The 12,678-nt window shown below is 39.2% G+C and overlaps 1 protein-coding gene across 2 annotated transcripts in view; it reads right to left on the bottom strand.

Moving 5' to 3' along the window:
* The window catches only part of EXTL3 (exostosin like glycosyltransferase 3), a 125,870-nt gene that overhangs the window by 3,074 nt on the left and 110,118 nt on the right, over positions 1 to 12,678 (bottom strand). For both annotated transcript variants that reach the window (XM_082656977.1, XM_082656976.1), the window contains one exon: positions 9,641 to 9,769. In XM_082656977.1, coding sequence (XP_082513103.1) covers positions 9,641 to 9,769 — 129 coding nt within the window. The remainder of the gene's footprint in view (positions 1 to 9,640; positions 9,770 to 12,678) is intronic.

Here is a 12,678-nt window from a genome sequence, read left to right as displayed (position 1 = left end):
GCCTGAGGACGCAGCTTGCTCTCATGCGGCTCTGTGTTGTATTCTATGTTATTTTGCTACCTGATCATTCTAGTTTAAAAAAAAAAAAAGACTCAGCAAAAATTATGGAAATCTGAATAAAGGATAAACCCTGGTAATATAAAATGTATCAATATTGATTCATTAATTGGGACAAATGTACCATACTAATGTAAGATGTTAATAATAGGGGAAACTATATGGGGGTATATGGGAATTCTGCACTGTCTTCGTAACTTCCATTTTAATATCAGGAGTTTATTTTAAAGGTAAGCCACAGTGTTTAGGTATACATGCTTAGGTGATAAACGTGTAAAGAAAAACAGCGAAGTGGATGCCATTAAAGACGTGACAGTAACTGTATTCATCTCCTAGGGCTGTTGTAACAAACTACCACAAATTCAGTGGCTTAAGAAACCAGAAATTTACTCTCTCACGGCTCTGGAGGCTGGAAGTCTGAAATCAAGGTGTCAGCTGGGCATCCTCTCTCTGAAGGCTGTAGGAAACAGCCTGCCCCATGCCCTTCTCTTAGTGCCTGCACTGCCGCAGCCCTTGGCCTTCCCTGGCTTGTAGATGAGGCTCCATCATCACACAGCACTCTCCCCTCAAGTGTCTGTGCCTCTGTGTCTCTTCTTACAAGGACATCAGTCATCATGGACTGAGGGCCCACTGTACTCTACTATGACTTCATCTCAACTTGATTATATCTGCAAAGACCCTATTGCCAAATAAAGTCACATTCACACGTTAACAGGGGTTAGGACTTAAACATATCTTTTGGCGGGTCACAATAAACAGCCTGCCCTCTGGCCTCAAAAATTTTATGTCCTTCCTCTATGCAAAATACATTCACCCAGCATCTCTTAAAACTCTTAACCCATTCCAGGATCAACACTAAGTCCAAAATCTCATCCAAATACAATCAACTCAGTCCCAAATCTCTTTTAAATCATCTAAATTGGATATGGTTAAGATATGGTCCATCCTGGGATAAAATTCCTCTCTATCTGTGGACATGTGAAACCTGGAGGACAATTATCTATCTCAAAAATGCGACGGTGGGACAGGCATAAGATAGACATTCTATTTCAAAAGAGAGAAACAGGGAAGAAAAAGAGGCCATGCATCCCAAACAAGTCAAAACCTCAGCAGGGCAAGTCCCCTTAGGTTTCAAGGCACGAGAGCAACCCTCTCTGTCCTCCTGGACTGGGGGCGCAGCAGCCCTCAGGAGGTGGCCCCGCCCTCCGGAGCCAAGGGGGTGTGGTCCTGCCTCTGGGCCACTGGTGACCGCAGCAGCCCCACCAGCCTCTGAGCCATTCTTCCCATCACCTGAAGCGAGTAACACATTCTCAGCCAACTAGCTCTATCGGCCCACTTCCTGCTGGTAGAATCCCAGGAGTTCCTTCTTTCAGTTCGCCCTGTCTCTGTCCCCTTCGGCTCAAGCTCGCAGTGGTCCTGATTTCTGGAAGCTGGAAGTCAGAAATCGAGGTGTTGGCAGGGCCACGTGCTGCTCTGTGAGGGGCCCAGGAGGAACCGGTTCTACGCCTTTCTCTTTGGGGTTCCTTGGCTCACACGTCACTCGCATCTCTGCCTCACGTCACATGGGGTTCTCCCTGTGTGTGTGCCTCTGGGTCTCTTCACCTCTCTTAACAGGACACCAGCCATATGATTAAGGGCTCACCCTACTCCAGTCTGACTTCATTTCAACTTGACTACTTTTGCAAAGACCCTATTTACAGTTAAGATTACATACACAAGTACTGGGATTAGGACTCAAACATATCTTTTTTTTTTTTTTTTTTGGCGGGGGGGAGACACAATTCAACCCACAACAGTGATTAAAACTGGGGCTGAGGAAGGAGGTTGAGATTGGGAAGGGGCATGCAGGAGCTTCTGGGGTCCTGACACCCCACGTTAAATGGGTTGTTTTATAATAATTAAACTGTGCACTTAAATGTTATGCCTTTTTCTATATGAGCATTATATTTTACAACTTAGAAGTTTGAAAAAACTAAAGAAAATGAAGAAACAAGCAACCTGAAAATTTTTATAATCATTAAAGAAATTGAATCTATAGTTTAGTACCCTCCTACAAAAGACATGCAAAGCCCCAAAAGATGTCAAAGGTTGAGTTCTACCAAGCCTCCTAGAAAACACAATCCCAATTGTGCACAAACTCTTCCATAAAATAGAAAAAAAGGGGAACTTGCCCCAAACTCATATAATGAGACTAATTACAATTTTCATACCAAAACCAGAAACAAATAATACTAGAAAGGAACTTCCCTGGTAGAGCAGTGGTTAAGAATCCGCCTGCCAATGCAGGGGACACAGGTTTGATCCCTGGTCCAGGAAGATCCCACATGCCGCAGAGCAACGAAGCCCGTGCACCACAACTACTGAGCCTACACTCTAGAGCCCGCGAGCCACAACTACTGAGCCCGTGTGCCACAACTACTGAAGCCCGTGCACCTAGAACCCGTGCTCCACAACGAGAAGCAACCACAATGAGAAGCCCGCGCACCGCAACAAAGAGTAGCCCCCCACTTGCCGCAACTAGGGAAAGCCCACGCACAGCAACGAAGACCCAACGCAACCAAAAATAAATAAATAAATTTTAAAAAATAATAATAATACTAGAAAGGAAAAATCACAGGCTCACTTACTCATGAACACGAATTCAAGTAATCCAAACAAAATACCAGAAAACCAAATCCAGAAATTTATAAAAAGAATTGTGACCAAATGTGTTTATCCAAAGAAAGCATGAATGTCAACACAAGAGATTAAAGATAAAACACATGACTGTATCCATGGATAATAGGAAATGTACTCAATAAAATTAAAGTATCATTCATAATAAAGATCCTTAGCTAATAAGGAACAGGAGGAAACTTCAATAAGCTAAAATGTAGAGCAAGCACCACACCTAACAGCACACTATGTGAAGCATCCCTTTAAAATCACGAATAAAACCACGATGCCCGTCATCACTATTTCTATTCAATACTGTACTAAAGGTCCTGGCTATATAAAAAATAAAATAAAATGGCTTATGAGGATTGGAAAGGAAAAAACAAAACAGTTCTTTGCATGAGGGATATATGACGGTCAACACAGAAAACCCATATCAATCAACAAAAATTTTTAAATGGAGTTTTAGCAAGTTTCCTAGATATAAGAAACAGTTCTATAACGATGAAAGAAAATGTAACTTTTGGAAAATACCATTTAAAATATCAACAAAATATACAGAATACCTAGAAATAAGTCTAACAAAAGATGTTCAGAGACCTCTGTTGCGAAATTATTGTGGAACTTTATAGCCTGGGGATTATATAATATTCGATAATTTTTAAAAGATATCAATTTTCCCCATTTCACCTACAGATTCAATTCCTATCAAAATCCCAACTCTGTGTGTGTCTGTGTCTGTCTTGCCAAGCTAATGATTCCAAAATTTATGTGGGAGGAGAAAGGGCCAACAATAGGCAAGACACTCTTGAAATACAGGGTTAAGTTAAAGAGGATTTGTCTTAGCAGATAAAAAAATAATAATTCTAAAGATATGACAATTAATGTGATTTTGGCACATGAACAAACTGGACCAACAGACCAGAATAAAAGAATCCTTAAACAGATCCATGTACACACAGACATTTGAACAATGACAGACTAGCACTGCAGATCACTGGGTATGTATGAACTAAGTGTACAATAAAAACTGCTTAGGAGACAAAGATGAAATTGGGACCCTATCTCACATTATACACAAAAATCACTTCCACATGGATTAATGATTTAAATACAACAGGGCAAAACCTAAAACTTTTAGAAGAGTATGGCGGAGACTTTGGGACAATGAACATGAATAAACTATAGTTACAAGCATCAACACTGACTAAGCTCACAAACAGACTGAGTTTTTTAAAAGCTAAATGCAGAGGAATGCTTATAGTTTGATTTCATTTACATAAAGCTTAAAAATGCCGATCATTTAGAGATGAATACGCATATGGTAAAAGCATTTTTTTAAGGGAGATGGGGAAGGGGATTTTTAAAACAAAACTCAGGATAGCAATTATCTATGGAAGGAAGAAGCAGGCTGGGATTATGGAGGTACATGTACAATGGATGGGTATTTAAAATATTACACCTTATTTTCAGTATCATTTTTATTCCACGGGTCTTTGTTTAAAGACGGTATATATTTAAAGAATCATATGACTATATATGTATGAAACACATGCTACTAGTTTAAAATACAGAAATGAAATGTTATGCTTAAAAAGGGGAAAGAATGTAACAAACAAGCAAACCCACCAGTTGTGTCAAATATTGACACTTTGCCCTATTTGTTTCAGATTACATATATATTTTTCTTCCTTTTTTTTTTAAGAAACAAAACATTACAAATAGAGTTATTCCTTGTGCCACCCTCCCTCCTTCCTTTCCTCTCCTGCTAGGTCATGGGGAACATGACCTTTAATTATACTTGATAAAATCAAACTTTCTTCAGAACAGATATCCCAATGTACACACCCACCAGCTCTGTACACTATCTGCAATTTTAACACATCCTTACTAACATCTGTTACTATCACTTTCATTTCTGCCCATTTGATGTGTATAAACTATACCCCATTGTTTTACCTTACACTTCCCTAATTATTACAGAAGTTGAGCATCTTTCCACAAGTTTATTAGTCATCTAGGTTTCTACTTCATTGAACTACTTTTTTACAAACTAAATGAATCAATCGAGTAGTCTTTTTTTCTCATTTGGAAATTCTTTCTCTGAGTATTAATTCTTTGTCATTTATCAGCATTGTAAATGTCCCAGTCTGTGGACATAGAGGTTTGCTGAACAAAGTTTTGAATTTTAATATATTCAATCAGTCTTTTCCTCTGTATTTTGCACTTTTCGTCTCTCTTTGTCTATGATCACAAAAATACTTCTGTACTTTTTGTGAGAAGTGTTAAAGCTTGCATTCACATTTGGTTGATTAACCTATCTGGAATTTACTTTGCGTATGGTATGATGACATGTATTTCTGTTTCATACAGAAAACCAATTATCCCAGCATTCATTTGCAGATGCCACCTTTATCACGCAGCAAGTTTCCGCACAGGCGTGGGTCTGTGTCTAGACTCTGCTTTGTGCCACTGATTTATCTGTCAACCCCTGCGCCAGTATCACCTTGTCCTAATTATGTATTTTATTACCATGTCATGGTTTCTGACAAGGCAAATCCACATCTTCTTCACTGGTGTCTTGGCTATTCTGGTCCTTTGCCTTTCGATACAAGTTTGAGGATCTGTGTGTCAAGTTTCACTCCAAGCCAAATTAAACCAAATAAAGTATCCTAACAGGATTCTGATTAGAGTTACACTGACATTTTAGACTTGGGGAGAACTGCTATCCTGATGATATGAATGTGGATGTGGTCTCTATCTCCTTTTATTTAGTGGGTAACCTTATCTTACTACTGACTTCAATGGGGATCTTCTAAACTTCCACGATTCAGCGTAATGTTTGCTGTAGTATTCAGGTTTTCAATAAATTCTGGAAATTCTCATATTTTTCAACTGCCCCTCCCACTTTCTCTCTACTCTTCCCTTCCTGGTTTTATGTTACACCTTCTCCTTACAGCCTCCATGTCTCTCTTTTTCTAATTAATTTATTTATTTATTTATTTATTTTTGGCTGTGCTAGGTGTTCATTGCTGCTCTAGCTGCAGTGAGCAGGGGCTACTCTTCGTTGCGGTGCACGGGCTTCTCATTGCAGTGGCTTCTCTCATTGCAGAGCACAGGCTCTAGGCACACGGGCTTCAGTAGTTGTGGCATGTGGGCTTAGTAGTTGTGGCTCGTGGGCTCTAGAGCGCAGGCTCAGTAGTTGTGGCGCACGGGCTTAGTTGCTCCATGGCATGTGGGATCTTCCCGGACCAGGGCTCAAACCCGTGTCCCCTGCATTGGCAGGTGGACTCTTAACCACTGTGCCACCAGGGAAGCCCCTCCATGTCTCTTAACCTTTCTTATTTTCCATCTCTTTATATCTCTGTAATACTTCCTTGGAAATTTCTTCACATTTATCTTCTAGGTCATTAATTTTGTCTTCAGCTAAGTCTTATCTTTTTATCCCATTCACAGAGATTTTCATTTTAATAACTATAATTTTCATTTCCAGTTGTCCTATTTAGGTCTTTCAAACCTGTTTGTTCTGTTTTCTTTCTGAATGTCTGTCTTTTCCTGAATAATTTTAAAATTATTATTACTACTATAAATTGAGAAAAACATTAAAATTGAATGGCCCATCCTGTTCATTATAGCTGAAGAATAATCCTCACACACAGCCAATATCAGCCATCAGAAGCCAGGTCTCTAGAGTTGAAACTGAGGAGTGATCATGATCACAGGCCAGGCTCCAAGGGACACACCTCAGAGACAAAACTGAGGGAGTCACAACCCCCAGAGGTCCCTTCACAGGACCCCACCGGTCCCCTTCCTTCACCCTCCCACCCATCGGCAGCTCTCTAGAGCTCTTCCAGTTTACAATGAGTCACTTACTACTATTCCCACCAGCTTTCCCTGAAGCAGGAGACGGATGTCAAGGCAAACAGCATCTATGTCCAGTATTCTACTTTGTTCTCCCTGTACCTAAAAATCTTCCTCCTCATCTCAGACGCCAGCATACAACCTCAGGGGGAATAGTCCCTTAACCTGCAAATGACTCCACTTTGGCACAAAAAAGTTATTTTATACTGTTGTTTTCACTGAAGCAGTGGTTTCCAAATAAACATTTTTAATCATGTAACCCATCAGTAAAAAATTTTGAGATTGCAACCCCAGTGTATTTATTTAAAAATATATATATATATATTAATATTTATATATTACATAATAAAACATACAAAAAATTAAGAGGAATAAAGTAACAACTGTAAGTTGAAGCTTGACTATTTACTTAAGCAATACCATGGACTGTATTTTGCACGGGAACATTCCAGGTAATTTTAGTCTAAGAGAAGTTATGCTTAGTAACAGGAAGGAAAATCATTAATAGATGTTGAGAACTTACTCAACATTAATATTAAGATGCTTACCTATGCGTCCTCTCTCTACTTCCTTATCCCCTAAGCCAGCCATCTATCGTCTCAACGCTTTATGAATGTTTAATCCTTTATTCTGAATGAAGCCTATTTACATTCTAGATCTTTTCCTCCTCAAAAGATAACAGTACATTATTCAAAGCAATAATATGAAATTAACTCCCTGTTTATTCAGTCAATATTGTTAAGATATTAACATTATTGAAAGAATACTGCTATCATATAAAAGTCATGCCTTCCTAATTATAACAAGGGAGGGGACAGTGACAATTTGAAGTATTTAAAGCAAAAAAAATTACTATTTTATAACATAAAATAGTACATACACCTGATAAAATTAGGTAAGTTAATGAAAATATTCAGCTTAAACTGGTTCTATAATATGAAGTAAATAACTGGACTCAAAATGTGAGGGAATTAACTCAGAATTTGAAGACAGGCTCAACTTATTGAGCCTTTCATTTTAAAAAGTCATCCTAATCTTGAACTGTTCTTATATTTCCATAAGATCAAGAAAATTCAGAGGCTACTTACTTTTCAAGTTTTCACTTGGGAAGAATTATGTATACCATGTGCAAATTATTTCCATCTCACTCTCTACACTGAAGAGATGTTTGATGAAACACTGGCCTAATAATATAACAAACACGCTTCCATGAAGATGAAAAATGCACCATGTCTGTGAGTGCGTCAAGTGACTGATGATATTATTAGGTACCTAATCCCTCAGATACTTTAAATTTTCATGGATAATGTTTTCTGATCTACTAGGGAGGTATAAATAGAAAGCATACGTCTTGGCTGGAGTCCAGTCCCTGGCTACACAAGAAAGGATAAATAAGGAATAGAAAACTGCACTAGTCATTAATCTCTAAGACCCTTGCCTCCCTACCTTAAAGTTTACAAAGAAGTGTGCTTTTCATTGTTTAATATCAGATCTACCACTATACCTGGAAAACATGCTATTTTTATATAAAAAATACTATCATCATTCACAGGTTTAAAAAACACATAATCTGGGCTTCCCTGGTGGCGCAGTGGTTGAGAGTCCGCCTGCCGATGCAGGGGACACAGGTTCGTGCCCCGGTCTGGGAAGATCCCACATGCCGCAGAGCGGCTGGGCCCGTGAGCCATGGCCGCTGAGCCTGTGCGTCCGGAGCCTGTGCCCCGCAACGGGAGAGGCCACAACGGTGAGAGGCCCGCGTACCGCAAAAAAAAAAAAAAAAAAACAAAAAAAACACAATCTGGTGCATCATTTTGCTAATTCTTCTTCTTTTGTGAGGCTTTAGCAGAAGGCCAAGGAGTCGAAGAAACTATGGGGTAATTCAGGAGTTAAGTTATAACCCTGAGCCACACTAGTGGTTACTTGGTCTAGAACTTACTTTCAAAATGTAAGAACAATGAAATATGCACCCAATTATTATTTACTCATTGGACTAATGATATCCATGGAGGTAAACTTACTATTTTATAAAATTAAATAATACACTCTTTGACATTAACCTAAGGATATCAGCTGTGAATCCACAGCATAAACAATGACAGAGCCTAGTCATAAATATTATTAATTTGAATGGACAGATTCTCTAGTATTAATTGTTACAAGGCCTTTACCAGGCCTACCCTAACCCTCACCAGGGGACCTTTCACTTGTCTGAATCTGCAGTAATGACAGAGTGGGTGATGGAACTTGTCCTTCTGTGCACTGAGTATGAAATTGGTTATATTATGGTCAAATCTATTCACCAACTCAAAGACGAAAAACAGAACTCAAATTTCTAGAATTTTGAGGGTACTTTTGCTTTTGTGTCAATACCTTATAAAGTACTTATGTGCCAGGCACTATTCTTAGAGCTTTACACACCTTAACTGAGAAGTTCTTACGCTGTGTGTGCCATGGACACCGCTGCCACTCTGGGTTGGCAGTCTGGTGAAGCCTGTGCACTCCTCGAATGCTTTTAAATGCATAAAATACGTGAGACTACAAAGGAAACAAGGTATACTGAAATACAGACATGTCTGCACTTTTATTATTTTATCTTATTAAGTTAACAAGACCTACGGTAAAGTTAATAACTACCATAATTTCAAAGCAGTAATGAACATAAACAATACTTCGAGATGTGGCAACAAATGTAACATGACACGAAAATACCTATGAGTTCTGCTGGTGACAGATCACAGTTACTGCAAATACTCTTATGAATTATAGCCTGTTTCATAACTGATAAAAAGGATAAATTCCAGTTTGAGATTAGTGAAAATTAAAGATGTAATATTTTTCCCATTCAAGTTCCAAACCCTCTGATTTCTACCCATTTACGCCTAGGAAGTGAAGAGCCCCTGTATGAACAGCTCAATTAACCCTAAGACGATCTTATTTAGTTGGCGGCGTCATCGTCCCCATTTTATGGATGAGGACTCTGAGGTACGGTTGTTACCCACCGCACAACTACAAAATAAGTGAATTAAGTACACGTGTGCCCCCAGTCCCGTAAGTGAGAGGACCTCACCTTGATGGGGGGTTTCCGAGTGATGTGGGAGACGAGGAAGTTCATGGCGATGTCCTCACAGTTGATGTATTCGTCCACCATATCTCGGATGGCCTGGGGCATCACGTAAGAATACAGGTAGGCATAATACTGTCGGGTAGAAACAGAATCACATACTTTGTCAGAGGCCACAGTTCTTTAGCTTTCAGCAAAAATATGCTTGGAAGGAAGGGTGTTGTGGTGGGAGGTGGGGTACGGCAATCGCTGAGAAGCGCCACTGGCGTTTAGGGAGTCGGGTCCAGGGATGCTAAACACCCCGCAAGGCAGACCTTCTGCAGTGAAGAATCAGCCCGTCCAAATTGCCCTTATCACCCCCTTGGAGAATCAAAACGTCGTGTAATCTCCTTGGTACCATAGTGATTCTGCAACAATATAAAGATTTTATCAAATTAGGTGGGACACTAGTTCAGCTGAACAGCCTTCTCTCTCTCTGACAAAGGCAATAAGGGATACGCAAGGGGGAAAGCCTGGTTATCTTCTCAGACCTCAATAAGTCACTGAGCCATGAGACATCCGATCCCTCCGTGCCTCACTTCTCACTATTGGCACCGGCTACTCCCTGCTCCAATCCACCATCACCTCTGGCCCGCATTATTCACACAGTCCCCTAAACAGCCTCCCTGCTGCCATATTTTCCTCCCTACAGTCCATTCTCAGCACAGCAGAGCAATCGTGTTAAAACACAAGTCCAGGGCTTCCCTGGTGGCACAGTGGTTGAGAGTCCGCCTGCCAATGCAGGGGACACGGATTTGTGCCCCGGTCCGGAAAGATCCCACATGCCGCGGAGCGGCTGGGCCCGTGAGCCATGGCCGCTGAGCCTGCGCATCCAGACCCCGTGCTCCACAGTGGGAGAGGCCACAACAGTGAGAAGCCCGTGTACCGCAAAAAAACAAAACAAAACAAAACAAAACAAAAAAACACACAAGTCCAACTGAGCTCATCTCTCCTTTACTCCAAACCCCTGAAAGGCTTCTCATCTCACTCAGAGTAAAAGCCTAAGTTCTTAAAATGCCCTGCAAGGCCCACAGAATGGTTTGTGCTAGCTCAAACCTGCCAGTGAATGTCGACGGCTAAATTTTCAGGGGTTTTGTGAGACTATTTAAGAATTTTGTGAGCTTGTTATGAAAAGTAGCCATTAAAAATATAATTACATATACTTAAAATTAAATAAGTTATACTAAAAGTTACAGTAAAAGCCAATAAATACCTAAAGCTCATCATTTATTAGTTAACTAATTAATACATTTTACAATTATTTATTACATTTACTGTCATCTTTTTTTTGTTTTTTAATTGTTTGGTCATGCCTCATGGCATGCGGGATCCTAGTTTCCTAACCAGGGATCAAACCCGTGCCCCCTGCAGTCGAAGTGCAGAGTCTTAACCACTGTACCGCCAGGGATGTCCCACATTAACTGTCATCTTGAGGCTGTTTATGTCTATCATATCTGTATGGTGAAAATACTATATAACTGGCATGGACCTGCCCATCTCTTCCAAACACCATGTTCATTGACTCATACTGATAACTTGAACTCGGCCATGGTAAGAATATTTACACCACAGAAATGGGCAAATGCCATAAAACAGCAAATGTTAATGGTGATGTGTTGCAATATGCTGACGATGAACAGGTGAGGTGCCTAATAAAACCTTACTACCTTACATAGTAGAATCTATATAGCGAAATAATCATAAAATTTTTGTACCAAAGAGTGGTTTGCTGGTTATCTTGTGGCAAAGTACTTAAGAGATGGTGAACTTAAAAGATGAATTACACATTTTTCTTTTACAAAAAGACAGGTGATTAAAATCTGTGTACCCTTTAAATGGCCAGTGACTGTCATCAGTAGGCTAATGAGAATATTTATTAATTGAATACAATCCATATCTTTATCAAGGGAAATGTGACACTATAAAAGAGAAAAGAAAGAACTGACTTAAAAATATATGGAGAAAGCATTATGAAAACAAATGTTTAGAAGTATTGCCACTATTATGTGATTTTTTCATGCCAAAAATCATTTTTAAAATATAGAAAAACTTTTGTAACCTGTTTTAAAATCTTCTAAATGAAAAGTTTCAGTGAATTTAGAACCTACTCTAAAATATAAAAATGTAACATCTTCTCATTAGTTTGCTAAAAAAAACTGAAGGCATCGTAGAAGATGGAAATTCTAGTCCAATTTCAACAAAATGCTACCAAATTGGTGGATAAGTATCACAACTTAGGAAGCATGGCAATAAGGTATTTCTTCCAGGGGCAGTGATTAAAACCAAGTATCAGAAATATGCTTAATTTTGGATATATATACACTACCAAATGTAAAATAGATAGCTAGTGAGAAGCAGCTGCATAGCACAGGGAGATCAGCTCGGTGCTTTGTGTCCACCTAGAGGAGTGGGATAGGGAGGATGGGAGGGAGACGCAAGAGGGAGGAGATATGGGGATATATGTATACATATAGCTGATTCACTTTGTTATACAGCAGAAACTAACACACCATTGTAAAGCAATTATACTCCAATAAAGATGTTAAATTAAAAAAATACATGCTTAATTTAGAAATAGACCTCTGAGTTGCCATAATACACAGTGTCGAATCAAGATTTTCAAAAATAATAAAGCACATTCAATCATATTGCTTTCACTAAAATTTAAGCATTTAGTGAGAATATTACTGTGAAACTCTTTCATCTTTATCTCAACCTTATAAAAATTTCTGTAAGTACAGTAGTATGCATATTGTAATTTATAAATAAATATATACATTTGTGAGATACCAAAGTATTTTACTGATAGGCACTTAGGATAAAAAAAAAAAAAACTTGATTGCTCTAGATTAGGGATGACCAACTTAGTTGCTTTCAAGGGCCAAACAAGGAAGGCAAATAAATAATAGACATGTTAAAGAAATGGCTGTAAGAAAAATACAGTCACAGGACAAGTAAGCACACACGTGTCCTCCTCCAGGGAACGGTGGCTATGCAGCTCCAGC

This window comes from Grampus griseus (assembly GCF_964374135.1).
Source record: "Grampus griseus genome assembly, chromosome: 6".
Classification (NCBI taxonomy): Eukaryota; Metazoa; Chordata; class Mammalia; order Artiodactyla; family Delphinidae; genus Grampus; species Grampus griseus.
The sequence above is the reverse complement of the archived record's forward strand: the minus strand, read 5'-3'. Positions and strand labels throughout refer to the sequence as shown.